General features: G+C 42.8%; 1 protein-coding gene and 1 non-coding gene across 2 annotated transcripts; both read right to left on the minus strand.

Annotated features, from left to right (window-relative positions):
- Positions 1-343: 343 nt before the first annotated feature.
- RPS20 (ribosomal protein S20) lies at positions 344-1841 on the minus strand. The gene is made up of 4 exons (XM_030795524.1): positions 1647-1841; positions 1325-1424; positions 972-1045; positions 344-562 (listed from the first exon to the last, which is right to left on the minus strand). The coding sequence occupies exons 1-4, from the start codon at positions 1647-1649 to the stop codon at positions 380-382; spliced, it is 360 nt and encodes a 119-aa protein (XP_030651384.1). The 5' UTR covers positions 1650-1841; the 3' UTR covers positions 344-379.
- On the minus strand, positions 1112-1178 carry LOC115830750. The gene has a single exon (XR_004026300.1). It is a non-coding gene; the product is annotated as a small nucleolar RNA U54 (small nucleolar RNA).
- Positions 1842-24071: the final 22230 nt, after the last annotated feature.

Here is a 24071-nt window from a genome sequence, read left to right on the forward strand (position 1 = left end):
GACGTTAAACTCGGTTAATTTAAAAATATTAGTTACTAGTTTTTAACACCTGCCTACTAGTGCACTAGGTTCTCAAGCATGGCTGTGTATTACAAACGCCCCATACCAACCAGGATTTATCTAGAGTATGCCAAAGTTATAAACTGCCAGTGTCCAATAAAACTGGTCAGGTCTCACATATTATGTAGTTAACAGAATCCAGTTTTCAAATGACTCAAACGACAATGAAAACAGGATAGACCACTCTAGATACCCATATATTCCACCTGAAAAGTGGAAGTCTCATAGTACACCTTTATATTCCTAAAATCTGCCAGTATTCTGAATAAAAAGCCAACAGAAGTTAACAACTGGTAATTAATTTATTAAAATAGTTGACTTAAGCATCTGCAATGGTGACTTCCACCTCAACTCCTGGCTCAATACTGATGGAAGTAATCTGCTTAACAATCTCCGAAGGACTGTGCAAGTCAATGAGTCGCTTGTGAATTCTCATCTGGAAACGATCCCACGTCTTAGAACCTTCACCACAAGGAGTTTTTCTTGTAGTGATTCTCAAAGTCTGTAACAAAAGACAAAGGAAACCAAGTGTTTATGGTTTATACTTATTCCTAGAACATCTGGAAAATCATTACTTTTAATCATTTCATTAGTATCCCTTTGGTATGATTCCAATTTACACTAATAGATTTTCAGGTGCCATGGGTTGAAAATGCCAGGTCTGTTTTCACTGTGCTAGGACACCACCCTGAGAGCTTGCGCCTGTTAAACACCAAACCACACCAAGAACACAGCAACAATCATATCTAAACATTAGATACGTACTAGGAACCGAAATTACCACCGATTTCTATGTGCGTTTGTAGACAGCATCAGTGTTCACAATTTTGGCAGCCAAACCCCTTAAAGAACCTGAATTTATGCAACATCCAGAAGCAACTCCTACTTCCTGCCCCTCCAATTTACTTTACCTTGGTAGGCATTCGAACTGGTCCTTTCACTTTGAGATTCTTTTCTTTTGCGCCTCTGATCAAGTCAGCACACACTACAAGAAATAAAAGACCTCTCAGCACAATCAAAACAATTAAAATCGGCTTAATACCTTCACTTCTGCTGGCTCAGAATAGCGTATAAAGTTATCACCGTTATTCAACACAATAGATACCTCCTCATCGCCAGCTGTGTGACAGTGAAAACAGTTTTGGGCCATGCTTTACTTTAAGTAACTTGTCACTTTTGGAGTCCACCTTGTACGCTAACATTAATGAGTAAAGCTCGTCGCTTTTTGCCCAATTCCCGCCCCCCACCGCACGACTGCACCGACCCTTTTCCAGGGATTTTACGTTGCGGCTTGTTAGGGTGATTCGAATTCGGTGAATTGCCACCTCCGGCTCCACGGGTGTTTTTCCAGTATCCTTAAAAGCCTGTTGTTAGATACATGAGAAAGAACAATAAGCCAAAAATGGTCTGCCACTTCTGGAGAAAGGCAGCTTCCGGAAGCTTCCCGCGTTCCCCCACCATTTCAGGAGCGACTTTCCGCCCCTACATGCCCCGGCATCTGCCCTACAGAAGCGCGAGCTCGAAACCGGAGTCCCTCCGGCGCCCGAGCCCTGCGTTGTGCCGCCCGCCGCCGACTGCCGCCTCACCATGGCTGCTGCGCGGCTTCCTGACCGACTTGTTCCTCGGCGAGAGCGAACAGCGGTGAGTCAGGAGCAGGAGCTTGCGGAGCAGATATCCTCAGCTCCTACGACCGCGTCTTCCTCAAAAAGAATGGGGTGGGACCTGAGCAACCCTTATATAACACGCTCGCATCCGGGTCCCACACGCCCCGGAACAGGAAACGTCCCGGGCCCTAGAGGCGGTAGCACAAGGGCGAGCTGGAGCACTAGTGGAGTTGGCGGGAAAGACACGGCTGCGGGCGCCCCCTGTCCGCAGGGAGGAGCCGAAGTCCCGCAGGGTGGGGTCCCCGCCTGCGCCGAGATGGCCACCTGGTCGAGAGAACAGGCGAGACGGAAACCTGAGAAACTCGTCTGTCTGATGCACCTAACCCTCTCCCTCGTAAAGTGCACACGAACTCCGGTTTTTCCGTTGCAAATTTTGCTTTCTACACAGACCATACCACTCGTTGCTCTCTGAGGATGAGGTGACTTCTCTGAGTTTAGCTGACATGAGCATCGGCAGAAATACTTTTCGTAAGCTGGACACCTTACGTTAGAATTAGTAAGCAGTTATTTTTCATAGCCTGAGACGTCCTGTTGTGATATTTCAGCTCCTGGCTTCCCAGTCCAGCAGAAGTATCTACATCTATTTCTTTTTTTTTTTTTTTTTTTTGAGACGGAGTCTCGCTCTGTCACCCAGGCTGGAGTGCAGTGGCGCGATCTCGGCTCACTGCAAGCTCCGCCTCCCGGGTTTACGCCATTCTCCTGCCTCAGCCTCTCCGAGTAGCTGGGACTACAGGCGCCCGCCACCACGCCCGGCTAATTTTTTTGTATTTTTTTAGTGGAGACGGGGTTTCACCGTGGTCTCGATCTCCTGACCTCGTGATCCGCCCGCCTCGGCCTCCCAGAGTGCTGGGATTACAAGCGTGAGCCACCGCGCCCGGCCTCTACATCTATTTCTGGAAAGGACCTGAACTTGGCTTCTCGTCCTTCTGGAAAGTGAGGCGAAAAGCCAGGCTGTGCAGCTATCCTGAGGCCTGGCCTGGAACCTGGCTAGCCACCCAGTCCTGATACCTCATCTCCTTTCTGTTGGATAAAGTCATTGGATAAGTTCCCCCAGGGTCTTCTTAATACTGAACATCTGTTCATAATCACATAAGTGACCAAGTATAGTGGAAAACCCGAATGGTCACCTGAGCTGAGCAGTGGGAGAGGGCACAGGATGAGCTCACCTACACCTGAGCAAGAAGCCGGGGCTAAATACATGGAAATCATTGAGATGGATTTTGATACAGGGCAGAAAGAAGAGTAAAATCATCTCATATTACTTTCCACCTGAAGCTCTGAGCCGAGTTATTTGCTCAAACACTCTGAAATGGGGAGGGACAGAGCTCTGACCCCTCCCTCCTGGCCTGGTTTGTTTGTTTGTTTGTTTGTTTGTTTGTTTGTGAGACGGAGTTTCACTCTTGTTGCCCAGGCTGGAGTGCCATGGCGCGATCTCGGCTCACCGCAACCTCCGCCTCATGGATTCAAGCGATTCTCCTGCCTCAGCCTCCTGAGTAGCTGGGATTACAGGCATGCACCACCATGCCCGGATAATTTTTTTTTTTTTTTTTTTAGTAGAGACGGGATTTCTCCATGTTGGTCAGGCTGGTCTCAAACTCCAGATCTCAGGCCCGCCTCGGCCTCCCAAAGTGCTGTGAGCCACCGCACTCGCCCCATCAGGGTTCTTTCTTGAGGTTTTGTCTTCTGTTCCTTGGTAGGAAATTGTGTTTGAAACTTTAATCAAATAATAGCACTGTCTTATTTGGTGATAATTGGAACATAACTAATAACTGGGTTTCTTTGGCTCACGATACATATGAGATTTTTGCTGCCATTTTAACAATTATTTTAAATTTTCAAATTTGGATGTATTCCAGTTCAGTTTTTTGGGTTTTTTGTTTGTTTTTTGAGATGGAGTCTCGCTCTCTTGCCAAGGCTGGAGTGCAGTGGCGCGATTTTGGCTCCTTGCAACCTCCACCTTCTGGGTTCAAGCAATTCTCCTGCCTCAGCCTCCCGAGTAGCTGGAACTACAGGCACGTGCCACCACTCTCAGCTAATTTTATGTATTTTTACTAGAGACGGTGTTTCACCGTGTTAGCCAGGATGGTCCCCATCTCCTGAACTCGTGATCTGCCTGCCTTGGCCTCCCAAAGTGCTGGGATTACAGGTGTGAGCCACCTAGCCCGGCCCCAGTTCAGTTATTTTTAAATGTAATCCATTGTCTGTAAATACTCTTTTAGTAGAATTTTCAGCAGAAAATCTGAAAACCTGCATTCTTATTGTGCTAGCTGTAACCTAACTGAGACTTCATAACTTAGAGGTTTAACTTATTGGTATGGCTATGTGCGACAAATAGACAAAAGCACAATTGCCCTGCTCCCTGGGGTGTGATCAGCCACCACTGTAGTACTGCCTGGAGGTGACTGTGCATATTTTAAGTGAACATATACAGTGGCATTCATGTTTTACTAATGCTCAAAGATGACTGGAAATTCAATGAAGGAATTTCATTGAGAAGTACAATTGTAATTTTGTACAAGTGTGAATTTTTTTTGTAACAAATCTGGTACATCTTTTTCTTAGGCTTACCTCATCCTTTAAGTATTTGAGGAACTGGTGAACAAGTTAACTACTTTGACCATAAACGAGGAAATTTCATTATAGAGAAAAGCAAAATATGGCCCAGCAGGTATGTGAAAAATGGCTGATCTGACTAGAACTAAAGAAACAAATGGTTAAGATAATATTAGACAAAAGTAATGGAAATTTTTTTTTTTTGAAAACAGTATGGAGGGTCCCCAAAAAATTAAAAATGGAACTTCCATATGAACCAGCCATCCCACTTCTGGGTATATACCCAAAGAAAATGAAATTGGTATCTTGAAGAGATACCTGCACTCCCATGTTTATTGCAGCATTATTTACAGTAGCTAAGGTCAGGAAATGACCTAGGTGTCCTGCAACAGGTGAATGGATCTTTTCTTTTTTTGAGATGGAGTCTTACTTTGTTGCTCAGGCTGGGGCTCAGTGGTGCGATCTCGGCACACTGCAACCTCCACCTCCTGGGTTCAAGCAGTCCTCCTGCCTCAGCCTCCCAAATAGCTGGAAATTCAGGTGGGCACCACCATGCCCGGCTAATTTTTGTATTTTCAGTAGAGACAAGGCTTCACCATGTTGGCCAGGCTGGTCTCGAACTCCTGACCTCAGGTTATCTGCCCATCTCAGGCTTCCAAAGTGCTAGGATTACGGGCGTGAGCCACCATGCCCAGCCTGAATGGATCAATATTATTCAGCCTTAAAAAAGAAGGAAATTCTGGCCGGGAAAGGTGGCTCACACCTGTAATCCTAGCCCTTTGGAAGGCTGAGGCGGATAGGTCACCTGGAGTCAGAAGCTCAAGATCAGCCTGGCCAACATGGTGAAACCCTGTCTCTACTAAAGATAAATATACTGTGTGAGTTCACTTACATGTGGAGTCAAAAAAAAGTCAAATTTGTAGAAGCAGACAGTAGACTACTAGAGTCAGGAGGTGAGATCTAGTGAGGTTTGGGAATTTTAAAGTTTATTAGTTTAGTTTCAAACACTTTGCCGTATTTTTCTCTTGAAAACCAGCAGCTTCTGTGGCCCCCAATTTCTCTTTAAAATGTTATGTTTGGGTCAGACGCGGTGGCTCACACCTGTAATCCCAGTACTTTGGGAGGTCGAGGTGGGTGGATCACCTGACGTCAGGAGTTCGAGACCAGCCTGACCAATGTGCTGAAAACCTGTCTCTACTAAAATACAAAAATTAGCCGTGTGTGGTGGCGGGCTCCTGTAATCTAAGCTACTCAGGAGGCTGAGGCAGGAGAATCGCTTGAACCCAGGAGGCAGAGGTTGCAGTGAGCCGAGATCGCGCCATTGCCCTCAAGCCTGGGCAACAAGAGTGAAACTCTGTCTCAAAAAAAAAAAAAAAAAGAACAAAAGTTATGTTTGAATACTAGATGTGAGATATCCATTGGAGAAAAAAGTAACAACAATGAGCCAAAAATAAGAAGAAAATATGTAATTCCATCATTCAATGTATGTTTCTTTTCTTTTCTTTTTTTTTGAGGAGTCGGTCTTGCTCTGTTGCCCAGGCTGGAGTGCAGTGGTATGATCTCAGCTCATTGCAACCTCTGCCTCCCAGGTTCAAGTGATTCTCCTGCCTTAGCCTCCCAAGTAGCTGGGATTACAGGTACCCACCACCATGTCCAGCTAACTTTTGTATTTCAGGTGAGACAGTGTTTTGCCATGTTGGCTAGACTGGTCTCGAACTCCTGACCTCAGGTGATCCGCTGGCCTCGGCCTCTCAAAGTGCTGGGATTACAGGCACGAGCCACCACGCCAGGCCAACATGTCTTTTAATGATGGTGTTATCATGAATTGTATGAATGGTTCTTTTAGGATTTGTTGAATGTGTCTTCTGTTTTTAGGCATTTAGGCTTGTTTTCCCATTTTTCAGTCTATAAACAATATCATGAGGTAAATCCTGGTAGATCAGGGTTTCTCAATCTCAGCACAATTGACATTTTGGGGGCCGGATAATTCTTTGCTTTGGGGGACTGTCCTACGCATTTAGGAGGTTTGGCGATATCTCTGGCCTCTATACTCACTAGGTGCTAGGAGCGACCCCACTCCTCCACTGGTGGCAATCAAACATGCCTCCAGACATTGTCAGCAGTCCCTGTGGGTAAAAATGATGCCCGGTTGAGAGCCACTATTGTAGATGAATATTTTAGCTCCTACTTAATGCCTTAGGTCAATTACTAAATAACTTATCCTCTGATGGCTTAATCAAAGAATAAGCACATTTAAAATACTTTGGTATTAAGTAAGTTGCCCTCCGGGAAGGTCGTACCCAAATAGGTATTTCCTCCAACAGCCGAATGAGGATTTCAATGTGAAAAACATTGAATTAGATATCAGGTTCATTTTAACTTTTGAAATATTCCTAACAACTTTATGAAATTTGTGTTTTCAATATCTCTATGTATAGCCTTTTACTATTTTTTGCAGATCTTTTAAAATTATCTTGTAAAGACTTTTACTGCAGGTATTTGTGTGGGTCTGTGGATGGCCATCTACTGGTCTTTCACTGCAATGACAGTGTCATCCTACTTTTTCCAAAAGGAAATTTACAGCAGTCAAAAACTACTGAATTCATGGTACGCATGTGTAAATGTCTGAATCACATTGAAAAAGGCAAATTGTCGAATGAATGTGGATGAGTCTGTTTAGACACAACAGTAGTCCCCGCCTTATCCCTGGTTTCACATTCTGAGGTTTCAGTTACCTGCAGCACAGTTCAGTAAGATACTTTGAAATCAGAGAGACCACATTCACATAATTTTATTACAGTATATGACTACCACTGTCCTATTTTGTTATTAAAGTATAATAAAATATTATTAATCTCTTCATGTACCTAACTTATAAATTAAACTTTATCATAGGTACGTATGTACAGGAACAAACGTAGTATATATAGAGTTTGGTTCTATCTGTGGTTTCAGGCACCCAGGGTGTCTTGGCACCAGCTCTGTGGATAAGGAGGAACTCCTGTATTTTATTTGTGGAATTTAAAAATCTAAATACAACATTTGTATGTTGAACTTCTTCAGTCTGAAATGCTTTCAGCCATCTACTGGGGGGCTTGGCACTACCTCTGTGGATAAGGGGGAACTCCTGTATTTTATTTGCAGAATTTTTTATCTAAATACATATTTTTTATGTTAAACTTCTTCAGTCTGAAATTTAAGAATAAAAACCAGAGAGAGTATGTGAAGATTTACAACAGTACTCGGCATATGAGAGTAGCCAGCACCAGGCCAGGTGCGGTGGCTCATGCTTGTAGTCCAGGCGCTTTGGGAGGCTGAGGCAGGTGGATCACTTGAGGCCAGGAGTTCTAGACCAGTCTGGCCAACATGGTTAAACCCCATCTCTACTGAAAGTACAAAAATTAGCCAGGTGTGGTGGTGCACACCTGTAGTCCTGACTACTTAGGAGGCTGAGGCATGAAAATTGCCTGCCTGGGAGGTGAAGGTTGCAGTGAGCCGAGATTATGTCCCTGCACTCCAGCCTGGACAGAGTGAGACTGTCTCAAAAAAAAGGAAGAAAAAGAAAAGAAGAAGAAAAGAAGAAGGAGGAGGGGGAGGGGAGGGGAGGGGAGGAGGAGGAGGAGGGGAGGGGAGGAGGAGGAGGAGAAAGAGAAGGCAGAAGGAGAAGGAGAAGAGCCAGCACTATTGTTGGGAGTGTTCTAACTGTAATAGTAATCCATTCGATCCTCACATCAACTGTAGGTGATAAGTGCTGTTATTCACTTTCTATTTATGAGGATGCTGAGGTTAGGTCACAGGAAAACTAGTGTTTGGATCAAAGCAGTCCAACTCTAGAGCCTGCACTCTTAGCCTCTGTATTATCAGTGTATGTTAGCAGTCATCTTTATCATTAGCAGTGGCAGTATATCTGAGAGATACGAAATCCTGTTGTGTTAAAGAACATGGCATAGAAAGGCTTTATACATTTCCCTATAGCTGAGGTTAGAAATTTTACACTTGATCTTAGCCAAAAGGCTGAGAAGCGATGAGGTCAGAAATTTTATTGAGCTGCTATTGTGTCCATTGTAAGGTAGAATGCCTTTTAATGTTCTCATCCTTTCATTTGAAGTTCCATAGATACCAAGGCCATTCAACCCTATTTGCTCCTTAAAATCATTTCACTAAAGTGACCAAAAGAACAGAACTAGGGATACAATAACATCTTTCTACGGAGAATGATTCATATGGAACATATGATAGATTGGTAATTTACAATCATATTTAATAGCAGAGCTCACGGAATTCTCTGAGGGGGTGGGAGCTGAACGTCCTGCCCACAGGCCTCACTAGTACCCCCTGTCCCCTCTCTTTGTCCTGCTCCCCAGCCTGCATAAAATCTGAAAAGTCACTGGTCTACTCCTGTCCCAGCTAGAGCTGTTTCCTAGCTCTAGCAGAGGACCTGCAGAGGATTTCCGTGGCACAGCTTTGTGATCCTGACATCATGTGGGAAAGCTAGGGATATGTGATTTACCAGTCATTTTTGCTGGGCTTGTGCTTTTCATGTTGTACAGAATTAATATAACTCTTTAGGAAATATTTCTACCATTTGCCTTCCTTTGTGAGAAGACTGGACTTTATGGCTCTCCCCACATACTAATTCTGCTGTGTTGCTTTTGTGCTTTGGACTGACTCAAAAATGGCCCCAAGAGTCCCCACCTGCTTTTCATGCCCTTGTGAAAACTCCTTCTCCGAGTCTGGGAAACCGTGACTTGCTCCCAAACACTAGAATTTGGCAACAGTACTGGGATATCACTATCACAAATAGATTAAATAAGATTCTGGTTTCTGTGTTGCCGGTGGACTCTCCCTTGCCAGCCTTGAGGAAGGAGCTGCCATGTTGGAGGCTGCCCTATGGAGAAGCCCATGTAGCAAGGACATGAGGGTGGCTGGTGGCCCAGCCAGAAAGGAGCTGAGGCTCTCAGCCCAACAGCCTGAAAAGAACTGAAGTTACAGCCACAATGACATGACTTTGGAAGCAGATCCCTGAGTCTTCAGATGAGACCTCAGAACTGGCCAACACCTTGATTGAAGCCCTAATGAGAGACCCTGAAGCAGAGGGCCCTCCTAAGCCATGCCTGGATCCGTGACTCACAGGAACTGTGAGGTAATAAATGTGTGCTGGTTGCTAAATTTGTGGTAATTTGTTATCAGCAATAGGTAGTTAATACGTATGTCTACACAACACTTCGATACTGAGGAAGTCAGATTACAATAGTCCCCCCGTATCCAAGGGGGTTTAAGTTAGGACCTCAGTAGATGCCTGAAACTGAGGATAGGACTGAGCTCTGTATACACTGTGTTTTTTCACCCATGTATACATACATATGATAAAGTTTAATTTATAAATGAGGTACAGTAAGAGATTAACGACTTCTCTTTGGCATATATTTGGCTTCTCTTTGGCATGTCTGAATTGCCAGCATCACTACTCTTGCGTTTTGGGGCCATTATTAAGTAAAATAAGGGTTACTTAAACACAAGCACTGTGCTGCCACCACAGTTGATCTGATATCCAAGCCGGCTATTAAGTCACTAATGGGCGGGGACTGTGGACGGCGTGAGATGCAGGGCAGAGGGAGGATTCATGTTCTGAGAGGGACAGAGCAGTATTTTTTTTTTTTTTTTTTTTTGAGACAGAGTCTTGCTCTGTCGCCCATGCTGGAGTGCAGTGGCACGATCTTCGCTCCCTGCAACCTCCGCCTCCCCAGTTCAGGCAATTCTCCTGCTTCAGCCTCCCGAGTAGCTGGATTACAGGTGCCTGCCACCATACTCAGCTAATTTTTGCATTTTTAGTAGAGACAGGGTTTCACCATCTTGGCCAGGCTGGTCTCGAAACTCCTGACCTCAGGTGATCCACCCACCTCAGCTGCCATTATAGGCATGAGTCACCGCGCCCGGCTGATGCTGTGAGATTTTATCACGCTACTCAAGATGGCATGTGATTTAAAACTGATGAATTGTTTATTTCTGGAGTTTTCCATTTAATATTTTCAGGCTGCAGGTAACTGTAACCATGGAAAGTGAAAGGGCAAAGAGGAGGACTGCTGTATAACAGACTCTCAAAGGGACCTGGGCAATGCATGATTCGACAGTGCTTCTGTTTTGCCTATGCTCTTGCAGTGAACACCTCCCAGGTTCAAATGATTCTCCTGCCTCAGCCTCCGGAGTAGCTGGGATTACAGGCACCTGCCACCACGCCCAGCTAATTTTTATATTTTTAATAGAGCTGAAGTTTCATCATGTTGGCCAGGCTGGTCTCAAACTCCTGACCTCAGGTGATCCACCTGCCTTGGTCTCCCAAAGCACTGGGATTACAGGCGTGAGCCACCACGCCCCACCGTGTCTTGTCTTTGATTGTATTCCCAGTGCCTGGAACCCTGCCTGGACACTGTAGCCAGCCTATACATGTCTGTGAAAATAATAGTCTTATTAAAAGAACTAGAAAAAAAGGCAATCACTAAACTTTAAGTGGGTTTTGGGTGACCAAGAAGTTAACAGTGAAGAAGCTCAGATTATGATTAAGAATTTGGCTTTAAAAGAGCTGTACTAGAGGTATTGAAATGACTCTGAGGTCACCCCCCAGCCTACCATGAAGTCGCCGGAGATGGACAAACTGGAGGACAACTCTGCACCTGATGTTTAAGAGAAAGTGCACCCTCCATGCTGCTGGCAGGTAAACAATGTTCCAGAAAGGCAGGAAGAAGGAACTCCAAGGGTGAGTTCTCACACCATCAGCCTGCAGTGCTGTGTTCCTGTTTCTTCATGCCAACTTGTGACAGGTGAAGCCTAGCTCACACAGTCAAGGCCAAGCTGCAAGGGAGTCTGGGGAAGTGAGCACCTCACATTTTCAGCTGTGTAACTGAATTGAATAACAAATGTCTACAGAGGAGGAGGTATTAGAGCAAAGGTGGAATAACGAGGAGGAACTGACCGTGCAGTAATCTGGGGGAGGGGCTTCCTGAACAGGAAAGAGCAGATGCAAATTCCCTGGGAGGAGGTGAGCTTGCTGTGTTTGCGGAACAGAGGCCAATGCAGTTCAGCACAGTGAGTGAGAGGAGGGGAAGGAGATGAGAAAGAAAGAAGTCAGGGGCCAGGTAATGTAGTACCTTGTGAAGTAGGATTAGGAGCTTGCATTTTATTCTAAGCACAGTGGGAAGATGCCTGTACTAGTTTCCTAGGACTACTGTAAACATTTACCACAAAGGTGGTTACGTGAAACAACAGAAATTTATTCCCTCAGAGTTGTGGGAATAAATAAATAAATAAATTTCTGTGGCCAGAAATACAAAATAGAAGTGTTGGCAGGGTTGAGCCTTCTGAACCCTTCTGAGGGATAATCTGTTTGTGCTGCTCTCCTAGCATCTGCTGGCTGCTGGCAACACCTGGCATTCCTTGGCTTGTAGACACATCACTGCAATCTCTGCTTTCATCATCACAGGGCCTTTTCCGTGTGTGTCTGTGTCAAATCTCTCTCTCCTTTCTAAGGACATTAGTCACTGGATTTGGGGCCCAACCTACATCTAAGACTGAACTCATTCTGAGATCCTTAACTTAATTAGATTTGCAAAGATCATATTTCCAGGCCAGGCATGATGGTACGCCTGTAGTCCTAGCTCCTCGGGAGGCTGAGGCAGGAGGGTCCCTTGAGTCCAGGAGTTTAAGGCTGCGGTGAGCTATGATTGCACCACTGCACTCCAGCCTGGGTGACAGAGGGAGAGCCTGTCTCTAAACAACATAACACAGTACAACACAACACAACACAACACCACACTGTGCAAAGACCATATTTCCAAATATTCATGGGTTTTGGATGTGAGGACTAGGACATGTCATTTGGGTGACACTAAGGATTTTTGGCAGGGTGGGTGGGGGATGTGATTACATTTTGTTTATTTTAATTTTTATTTATTTATTTGTTTTGAAATGAAGTCTCACTGTCTCTCCCAGGCTGGAGTGCAATGGCACGATCTCTGCTCACTACAACCTCCACCTCCTGGGTTCAAGCAATTTTCCTGCCTCAGTCTCCTAAGTAGCTGGGACTACAGATGTGTGCCACCATGCCTGGCTACTTTTTTTCTTTTGTATTTTTTTTTTTAGTAGAGATGAGGTTTCACCATGTTGGCCAGGCTGGTCTTAAACTCCTGGCCTCCAGTGATCTGCCTGGCCTTGGCCTCCCAAAGTGATGAATTATAGGCGTGAGCCACCACACCTTGCCTGGCTTACATTTTGAAGAGATGGACTATAGGAGGATAAGATTGAAAACAATAAGGTAGTAGCCTTTTGCAGGGATGTAGGTGAGGGATGATCTTGGTGAGCGGCACAAAAGCGGAAACCTTGAAGGCAGAGACAACTGGAGATTGGAAACATTGTTTGGAAGCAGGTTCTATATGCTTTGCTAATGGGTTGGATGTACATAGTGAGGAAACAGGAGGAATCAACAGTGACTTTTGGGTTTTGAGCCTGATGAACCAAGCCATTTACCGAGATGGGGAGGCCTGAAGCAGGGACAGGTTGGGGGTGGCAAATGGAGGGTTCTGTCTCTTTTTTTTTTTTTTTTTTTTTTGAGATGGAGTCTCGCTCCGTCGCCAGGCTGGAGTGCAGTGACGCGATCTCAGCTTACTGCAACCTCCGCCTCCCGGGTTCAAGTGATTCTGCTGCCTCAGCCTCCCGAGTAGCTGGGACTACAGGCGTGCGCCACCCCACCCAGCTAATTTTTGTATTTTTAGTAGAGACGAGGTTTCACCATGTCTCTATGGTTACTGGAAACTGAGGCAAAAGGAAAAGTGAGTAATACTGATGCCGTCTTCATTTAAAATTGTGTTTCTGCTCGTCATAGCTTGTTTTGCTTTGATTTTGACTTTTAAGAGAATGCATTCCAATATTATTTACCTCTATTACTGGGTTTCTTGCCACTCCCTGAACTACTTAGCCCAAAGCCTCATCCTGGTCCTGGCTCTGATGGGCACATGCAAGAGAAGCTGCCTTAGTGCAGCACAGGGGACCCTGGGGAGAAGTTGGAGGACGTGCCGAAGTCCAGGCTCGGCCCGTTATTAGGCATGCGCCTCACAAGAGTCATCGTCTCCATGGGTCCTCGTTTCCTCCTTTGCGAGAGGAGGGTGTTCAATCAGATGATCTCCCAATTTTGAATGGCAAGGCATGGAACTGAACAGATCCAAGGGTAGCTCCCCACCACCAACATACTGCTAGACATGTGAGATGCCTTCTGCCTTCTCTATCCCTCCTTCCTGCTCCCCAGCACTAGAGTTAGGCTTAGGATCCACAGGGGGAGAGTTTTGAAATAGCAGAGGAAGCTCCCTTCTCCCTATTTCAAGTCCTTCCACCTAGGGTGACCATTCATCCAAAATGGCCAGGGTAGCCTCAGCACATGACCAAGGTATCATTATTATTATTAGTGCCAACTTTCACTCAAGTGTGTCCCAGTTTCTATTTTAAATTAAATAGTCTATTTACTCAAGCCACAAGTGTAACCACTGACAGTGGAGGAGAAAACATTGAACTGGATATCATTTCAGGGTTTTAAACTGAACTGGACTGGGTTGTAATAATCTAAAGTTACCAGAAAGTATAATAATAGATTTCTTCCTAGATTTTTATTAAGGGATGGGAAAAGATGCTTTGATACAACATAATTCAAACCAGTAATTGGGAAAAAAAAAAGACTTTTATGGTGTTCCATGAAAAAAGAAGCTGGTTCAGCTTGCAACTCAGTTCACAAGTGCTTTTCCTCCAAACAACCATAAAACAGCTTGCAGCAAGCACTGTATGTGTTCTCCCATTTGATCACATAGATTATTAAAAGGACAAGAATCAAGATTTAGCAAAATCTGGCCTGGCGTGGTGGCTCATGCCTGTAATCCCAGCACTTTGGGAGGCCAAGGTGGGTGGATCACCTGAGGTCAGGAGTTTGAGACCAGCCTGGCCAACATGGTGAAACCCTGTCTCTACTAAAAATACAAAAAATTATCTGAGCGTGGTGGCAGGCAACTGTACTCCCAGCTACTTGGAAGGCTGAGGCAGGAGAATCTCTTGAACCTGGGAGGTGGAGGTTGCAGTGAGCCGAGATCATGCCATTGCACTCCAGCCTGGGCAACAAGAGAGAAACTGTCTCAAAAAAAAAAAAAAAAAAAAAAAGAGAGATTTAGCAAACTTCATCAATTTTACTGCTTTCCACTAATTTTAACAACCACCCAACCACCCAAAGTTGTGTTTCTATTACTAAGAGTGAATTAGCATCATTTCATTTATTTAAGAGTCATTCGTATTTCCTTTTCTGTGAATTGTCTGTTCATATCTTGTACCAGTTTTTTTCTATTAGGTTATTGATATTTCAACTCATTGATTTGATAAGCGCTCTCTGTTAAGAAGTTAGCTCTTTTTTTTTTTTTTCTTTTTTTTGAGATGGAGTCTCACTCTGTCACCCAGGCTGGAGTGCAGTGGCATGATCTCGGCTCACTGCAACCTCCACCTCCCGGGTTCAAGCAATTCTCCTGCCTCAGCCTCCTGAGTAGCTGGGACTACAGGTGTGTGCCACCACATTCAGCTAATTTTTTGTATTTTTAGTAGAGATGGGGTTTCACCATGTTAGCCAGGATGGTCTCGATCTCCTGACCTCCTCATCCTCCTGCCTCGGCCTCCCAAAGTGCTGGAATTACAGGCATGAGCCACCGCACCTGGCCGAAAATTAGCTCTTAATCTGTGATCTGAGTTGCAGAAATTTTATTTCAGTTTGTCAGTCTGTCTTCAATTTGTCAGTTCCTCATCATGGTTGTTACTATCAAGAAATTTTATTTTTGTTGTTGTCAAATTAAATAATATTTTCTTTTCTTGCTTTGGGTTTTGGGTCTTCTTTGTCTCTCACAACTTATTTTTTAAAAAATCGCCATGGTTTTGTTATGGTACATCTGAGGTTTCATTGTCTACGTTGATTTCATTGATCTTTCTGACACGTATTCTGGTGTAAGATATTAGGAGATTCAAATTATTTTTTCTAAATGTTTACCTAATTGTTCCACTCTATTTTTAATAAATCTTAGAATTTATTGTTCTCTCTTATGTATGAAAATAACTTGGTCAACAGTTGATGGCTAAACTCTGAGTGGTGCATAGGAGTGTGCTGTGTGTTATATGCTTTTCTGTTTAAAACATGGTTATCTTTATCTTACCAGTGTTGACTTAAAATAGTGATTGAAATTGAGCCCATTGATGTGCATTTATTTTCGTTTTTGTTTTTAACGGCTTTATTGTGGTATAATCACATACTGCACATGTTTACTAGATTATTTTATTTTAAAATTTCACAAATAGACAGTTCCTGGTTCTGTCCACTGAAGAGGCCTAGGGGTAATGATAACCCAATAGGAATGAGCACAACTGGTGTCTGGATTGGAGTCTCTAAATAGCATTTCCCACTAAAAACATCAGGGCTCACTGGAGGAATGCTTGATTCTAAATCTGGGTAGGAATTTATAAGATGAGTTAGGGACATATTGTTGCGTCAAAAAGCAAGGAAGATTTATGGATTATGTCCAAAGAACAGGGGCCAATATAAAGAAACTCCCATTAATCAATTGTGAAACCATTTAAGCATCAAAAAGGATTAAGACTAGAACTGAGAGATATTGAATATATAAAAAACAAATTTATGATAGAGAGAGAGACAGAATGAGATAAAAAAGAGAATAACTCTAATAGCTCATTGGATGCCATGGTAAATAACTAGGACACCAATTCCTTACTCTGAAATTTGATAATTAAAAGGAAAAAATTAGCATTTACCCTAACTTTCTTTCTTTCTTTTTCTTTTTCTTTTTTTTTTTTTTTTGAGACAGAGTTTCACTCTTGTTGCCCAGGCTGGAGTGCAATGGCACAGTCTCAGCTCACCACAACCTCCACCTCTCGAGTTCAAGCAATTCTCCTGCCTCAGCCTCCTGAGTAGCTGGAATTACAGGCATGCACCACCATGCCTGGCTAATTTTTTGTATTTTTTGCAGATATGGGATTTCTCCATGTTGGTCAGGCTGATCTCGAGCTCCCGACCTCAGGTGATCCACCTGCCTTGGCCTCCTGAAGTGCTGGGATTACAGGCATGAGCCACCGCACCCGGCTACTCTAACTTTCTTATACATACTGCATTTCCACCAAATAGCTCTATTTTATGTGGAAGAGTTTTTTTTTTTTTTTTTTTTTAACAGATTTCCAAATACTACATAGGGTAGGAATGATAAAATTAGGATTGCCTCATTTTGTAAGTCCTAAATAGTTGAGTCAGGTGATATGTAATGGATGGAACCATTACATGAGAGAAAGCTGGAGGATGCCAGATTTATGGAATGGCATCCTCCAGCTTTCTGGACGTAAATCTGTACGGATGTCAAATTTCCGTACGAATTTACGGAACCCCTTGATCCATCTCATTATCTCTGAAGGTGGAAAAACGAATGTATTCTTCCTGACGTTAGGCACACAGCACCACATATGAAGGATTCTTCCCCTAAATGTTGAACCTGAACTTAGTCAAGGCTCTAAAACCAAATTCTCCTCACAGGGAATAGGGGGGATAATAGAAAGATTTAAATGTCACCACAAAGAAGCTGATATGGTTTGGATGTTTTGTCTCCTCCAAATCTCATGTTGAAATGTGACCCCCAATGTTGGAGGTGGGCGTAGTGGGAGGTATTTGGGTCATGGGGGTGGATCCTTTACAAATAGCTTGGTGCCATCCTCATGGTAGTGAGTGAGTTCTTTCAGTTCACGTGAGATCTGGTTATTTAAAAGAGGCTGGCAGCTGGGCACGGTGACTCATGCCTGTGATCCCAGCACTTTGGGAGGCCAAGGTGGGCAGATCACCTGAGGTCAGGAGTTCAAGACCAGCCTGGCCAACATATTGAAACCCCCTTCTCTACTAAAAATACAAAACTTAGCTGGGCATGGTGGTGGGCACCTGTAGTCCCAGCTACTTGGGAGGCTGAAGCAGGAGAATAGCTTGAACCCAGGGAGGGGAGATTGCAGTGAGCCGAGATCAGGCCACTGCACTCCAGCCTGGACTACAGAGCGAGATTCTATCTCAAAAAAAAAAAAAAAGAGGTTGATACCCCCTTCCTGGCTCTTGCTTCCTCTCTCACCATGGGATGCCAGCTTCCCTTTGCCTTCAGTCATGAGTGGAAGCTTCCTAAGCCCTCCCTGGAAGCAGATGCTGGAGTTATACTTCCTGTACAGCCTGCAGACATGTGAGCCAAATAAACCTCTTTTCTTTATGAATTACCTATTCTCAGGTGTTCCTTTACAGCAATGCAAAGGGACTAACCCAGAAGCCAATAGGCAAACCCAGTATGTGGGACATTTAATAGAAAATAAACCTGGTTTGGTCAGGTGTGGTAGCTCACACTTGTAATCCCAGCACTTTGGGAGGCCGAGGTGGGTGGATCACTTGAGGTCAGGAATTCGAGACCAGCCTGACCAACATGGCAAAACCCTGTCTCTACTAAAAATGCATTGGCTGGGAGTGGTGGCTCGTGCCTGTAGTCCCAGCTACTTGGAAGGCTGAGGCAGGAGAATCGCTTGAACCCGAGAGGCAGAGGTTGCAGTGAGCCGAGATCATGCCACTGTACTCCAGCCTGGGTGACAGAGCAAGATTCCATCACCAAAAAAAAAAAAAAAAAAAAAGAAAGAAAAGAAAAAAGAAAATGAACCTAGTTTCTGCAAACTAGCAAACAAACAATTGGGTGGGGGGAGGAATCTAGATTAAAAGAACACCTAAAAGAAATGTGTGCATCTTATTTAGATTTTGATATAAACAAAACAACCATAAAACGTATTTTGAGGCAATTAGGGAAATTTGATTATTGATAAATCATTTGATATTAGTGAGAAATTGTTAATTAAGAGTGATAATGACATTATGGTTATGTAAGAAAGTGTCCATATTTTAGAGATGCTAACAGAAGGATGGAGAAATAAAATGATGTGACTTTTGTGTTTGCTTAAGTTACTTTAGTAAAGAAAGAAATAATAAAAAAGAACTAAATGAAGCATATTTGTTGAAGATCATTTGACCGTACACACAAGAGTTTATTTCTGGGCTCTATTTTATTCCATTGGTCTATTTGTCTGTTTTCATGCCAGCACTACACTGTTTTGATTACTATGGCTTTGTAATATGTTTTGAAATCAGGAAGCGTGAGTCATTTAACTTTGTTCTTTCTTTTCAAAATTGTTTTGGCTCTTAAAGATCTTTTACTATTCCATACGAATTTTAGGGTAATTTTTTTATTTCTGCAAAGAAAGACATTTAGATTCTGAAATAGGATTCCACTGAATCTGTAGGTTGCTTTGGGTAGTATGGACATTTTTATAGTATTAAGTCTTCCAGCTGGGCACAGTGGCTCATCTCTGTAATCTCAACACTTTGGGAAGCTGAGGCGGGCAGATCACCTGAGATCAGGAGTTCGAGACCAGCCTGGCCAACATGGTGAAACTCTGTCTTTACTAAAAATACAAACATTAACCATGCGTGAGCGTGGGCACCTATAATCCCAGCTACTTGGGAGGCTGAGGCAGGAGAATTGCCTGAACCTGGGGGGTAGAGGTTGCAGTGAGCCAAGATAGCACCATTGCATTACAGCCTGGGTGACAAGAGCGAGACTCCATCTTCCAATTCATAAACACAGGATGAGGCCAGGTACGGTGGCTCACACCTATAATCCCAGCACTTTGGGAGGCTGAGGCGGGTGGATCACGAGGTCAGGAGATCGAGACCATCCTGGTTAACATGGTGAAACCCCGTCTCTACTAAAAATTACAAAACCTGGGCGTGGTGGCGGACGCCTGTAGTCCCAGCTATTCTGGAGGCTGAGGTAGGAGAATGGCGTGAACCTGGGAGGTGGAGCTTGCAGTGAGCCAAGATGGCGCCACTGCACTCCAGCCTGGGCAACAGAGCGAGACTCCATCTAAAAAAAAAAAAAAAAAAATTTAAACACAAGATGTCCTTCCATTTATTTGTGTCTTCTTTCAGCAATGTTTTATGGCAATGTAAAAGCCTTTCACCTCCTTGATTAGGTTTATTCCTAAGTATTTTGTTCTTTTGATGCTATTGTAAATGGAATTATTTTCTTAATTTCTTTTCAGATTGGTGTTTATATTATAAAGAATTTCTAGAAATTGGAAAACAAGAAAAGTTTTTTTAAAATAAATAAATCCACAGCCCTCCAGACAACTAGCCCCAGACAAATAAAACTTTAATTTCAGTCTTTTCTCTGTATGTTTTAAGAAAAATTTCTTGATTTTAAAACACTTATAATCAATGTGTAATTTTGTACTCTGCCCCATTCATTGAACACTATAGTACAGCCATTTCTGTTATCACAGTCGTCATATCCTTTTGAATCAACTGTTTTATTGCAATTTATTTAGCTAGTTTAAAACATTTATCTTTCTTTGAATTTCTTACCAGAAATTCTGGTAAGAATTTTGGTGATTTTTTTCAATTAAAATTCTTATTTTATAGTATTTCATAGGATGGAGGTCCAGAAGCAGAATTACTGAATCAATGAATATAAATATTTTTGAGGTTCTTGATACACTGCCAAACTGCAGTTATTTTCCAAAAAGCTTTAATAACTTATATTGTCACTAGCAGTGGCAAGATCTTCTTTTACCACAACTTTATTCAAATTAAGAATTGTGTATGTGTGGGTGTTTTAAAAAAAGATAACTTATTTTAAATTTGCAATTCTTCAAGTACTTGTGAGATCATATTTTCCTGTTTTTCATATTGTCTCCTAAATGCATATTCTTTATTATGAATTGACCTTTCAAGATTTTCATTCATTTCTCTATTAGGGCATGATGATTTTTATTTGTGTGTGTTCTTTCTCAATTATTCTTTTCTTTTTTCCTTCCTTCTTTCCTTCCTTCCTTCCTTCCTTCCTTCCTTCCTTCCTTCCTTCCTTCCTTCCCTCCCTCCCTTTTTCTTTCTTTCCTTTCTTTCCCTCCCTCCTTCCCTTCCTTCCTTTTCTTCCTTTCTCTCCCTTTCTTTCTTTCTTTCTTTCTTTCTTTTTCTCTTTCTTCCTTTTTCTTCTTTCTTTCTTTTTTCTTTCTTTCTCTTTCTTTTCTTTCTTCTTTTTGTTTTTTTGAGACAGGGTCTTGCTCTGTCACCCAGGCTGGAGTGCAGTGGCACAATCTCAGCTTACTGCAACCTCCACCTCCCAGGTTCAAGTGATTCTCCTGCCTCAGCCTCCCAAGTAGTTGGGATTACAGGCGCGTGCCACTACGCCAGGCTAATTTTATATTTTTATTAGAGACGGGGTTTTGCCATGTTGGCCAGGCTGGTCTCAAACTCCTGACCTCAAGTGATCCACCTGCCTCGGCCTTCCAAAGTGCTGGGATTGCAGGCGTGAGCCACTGCACCTGGCTATGTATGCGTTCTTTATATAATAAAAATATTGACCTGTTGTCACATTTTGACAAAATATTTTTCTCCACCCATTGTCTGTAGTTTATTCATATTTTAATAATTAGAAGTTACCATTTTTTGTAATTAAATCTGGCAATCTCCTTCATAGTTTTTTCATTGTTTTTAAGCTTCTCTGTTCATATTCATAACTTTTCAATTCTATATATACTCTTTAATCCATCTGGAAGCGATTTTGGTGTGTGGTATGTAAAGTATTTATTGAAAAAACATATAATTTTAGTAAAACCAATGGTGGAAGGCTAAAAGCTCCTTGCAAACAGGAAACATGTTTTATTCACTCTTGGGTTTCCCTGACTTTCCCAGGCAGAAGAATCACTAAAGGCAGCTTTTGTTTCCTCAGGCTCCAGTAGCCTAAGCTACATTCAGGAAACATGGGTCTCCACTCCCTCCATCTGCTCTTTCTGCTGGAAGACACTAAGCACCTTTCCCCTTGCTGGTGTCATGACATCTCCCAGGGGTTGCTGGTCTCTTGTCCCTTGTGGACATCTTCCACCATGAGCTTTTGTAGAAGCAAGGAAACAGCTACCTTCCCGGGGGCTGCCCAGCCTTGAGCCAGCAGCGCCCCCTGGCGCCTTTTTCGTTTTAATTGTTCACACAATGCTCCATTCTCTCTGCTGGTCATTTCTCCTGGAAGGCGCCTCAAAAGATCTCCTTCAGCCGCTGGGGTAGTTTAGGCTAGTTTGCTCTGACGTTGCTCTTAGGGTTAATTTCTTCTTCATTTGAACAGCTCCTCCTCAGTTAAGGAGAAGCCATTATTTCTTGGTTGCCTTTTTCTTTTTTTGATATGGAGAGGCAGAGGGGTTGTGGGTGGAGGCCGACTATTAGCCTCATCTTCTTAGTGATCTCTTTCAGGAACTCTTTTTTTTTTTTTTTTGCGAGATAGGGTCTTGCTCTATCGCCCAGGCTGGAGTACAGTGGCCTGATCTCGGCTCATGACAACCTCGACCTCCTGGGATCAAGCGATTCTCCTACTTTAACCTCCCAAGTAGCTGGGATTACAGGCATGTGCCACCACGCCCGGCTAATTTTTGTCTTTTTGGTAAAGACAGGATTTCACCATGTTGCTCAGGCTGGTCTTGAACTCCTGACCTCAATTGATCTGCCCCCCTCGGCCTGCTGGGATTACAGGCGTGAGCCACTGCGTCCGGCCCAGGAAATCTTTGAAGCTTTGTACAAATAAAATCCCAATGAGGATTTCCTGCTGTTTGAGTTAGAACTACAGGTCTTTATACAAATAAAATCCCAATGAGGATTTCCTGCTGTTAGAGTTAGAACTACAGGTCTTTGCCGGGTGCAGTGGCTCACGCCTGTAATCCTAGCAGTTTGGGAGGCTGAGGCTGGCGGATCATCTGAGGTCAGGAGTTCGAGACCAGCCTGCCCAACATGGAGAAATGCCATCTCAACTAAAATACAAAAATTAGCTGGGCTTGGTGGCAGTCCCATCTACTTGGGAGGCTGAGGCAGGAGAATCACTTGAACCCGGGAGGTGGAGGTTGGAGTGTGCCAAGATCGCGCCATTGCACTCCAGCCTGGGCGACAGTGCGAGATTCTGTCTTGAAAAAAAAAAAAAAAAGAAAAGAAAAAACCATAAAACTCTTTAAAATTGAATTTTTGTCACTAAGGAGGAATCTATAAAACAGGATGGGGGAGAGTTCAAATAAATGAAACCTAGAAGTAGTCCTCAAATCTAATTAAAGCCAGCACTGGAGATCAGTCCTGTTAGAAAATAGAAAAACAAATTGTTGAATGTATCTGCATCATTTTCTCTCCTACCACCCTGGCAGAGGTACTGAGTACCAGAATGGCCAAAACATAGTGACAAGAGAGCCAGCAGGGAAAATCTTGAACAATCCATTAACTGCATACTCAAGCCTACATTCAATTGACTCTCTATTCAGAAACAGAATTGTCCTAGCCATGGGTTTATCCTAGCTCAAGTTAAAAGAGCAGGAAATTATGAGATAATTATGGAAAGATATACTCCAGTAGACAATTAATAATAGACCATCTACCGTAGTAGACTAGCATTACACTTGTCACAACATTCAGTTGAATATGAGAGAAAGCAGGTTATTTTTCTTTCTTTTTTAAACAATTTATTTTTCAGGTTGTTTTGTGGCAGAATTAACATTTCTTAAGGCCTTAAAGTAAAGATTACTCAATGTTGGACAAATGTTTGCTCAGACTGACTGTACAATATGTTCTAATATGGTTCACCATTTCTGAAAGTGGGAAAATCTACTTCCAGTTCTTAAGTCAGGGAAATTCTGTAACTTGACCCCTATATGAGGGGATGTGCTTCTGGCATTGGTTGCTATTATTCTGTCAAGTTTTTTTCTCCCTTCTGTTTAAATTTCTGCTGGCTGCACTCTATTATTCCATAGACCTTTAGGTTTTCCCTCTTTGTAATTTGATGCCCTATTCAGCAGTATTCAGGAAGCTGTCTTGCTTTAGTTTAGTCCTTCTCAACTGCTTCAGCTTTCCTTAGCTGAATGTGTGGCTTGTTTCATCTTTTCAGTTTTCCCCTTTCACGGGAGCTTGTATTATTTCAATATTCTTTATAAGGAAAGTATAAATTTCACGTGAGTTGATTCACATATATCAAGGTATTAAAAAAAATTTAAGGTTTTTGATATTGTTTGCTTTAAAAAACATGCCCATACATATTCTTCTTTTCATTCTTTAAATTTAGTTTTAATTTTCATCAGTTGTACGTGAATGTCAGTTAACAAGTCAAATAGCTACACTCGAATTATTGCATAGAAAAGCTGGCCTCTAGGGTGCCACATCAATTCTTAGAGTCTCCCAACCATGCTCAACTCCTTTTTGCTGTTGGTTTTGGTATTTAACTTCATACCTCTAAATATAGCATGCTTATATGACTACTTCATTATTATTATTATTACTATTATTATAGTTTTCAGCATTATCTATTGACATCCCTTTTTGGAAAATGAGGATTTACTTTTTTTCCACTCCTATCCCCAGTACATCTGGTCACAATTCCCCTCCATCTTTCCATCACAGTTAAGTTATAACTTTGGTTAGATCAATATATGATGTTACAGTATTACATCTACGTAAAGCCATTTGGGATTGTTCCATTCCTTATGCAATGTTTGCTTTCCTTTTGTTGCCCAACTTTTTGTTTCTCCTAAAGTTAATAAACTTTTTGTTTCATTTACTTTGTTTTCTCTATACTCATCATTAAGTTAACCCCCAACTTGCCTCAAATTCTGGAAATGTTCTTTCAGTCCAAACAC

Source organism: Nomascus leucogenys, chromosome 16 (assembly GCF_006542625.1).
Source record: "Nomascus leucogenys isolate Asia chromosome 16, Asia_NLE_v1, whole genome shotgun sequence".
Classification (NCBI taxonomy): Eukaryota; Metazoa; Chordata; class Mammalia; order Primates; family Hylobatidae; genus Nomascus; species Nomascus leucogenys.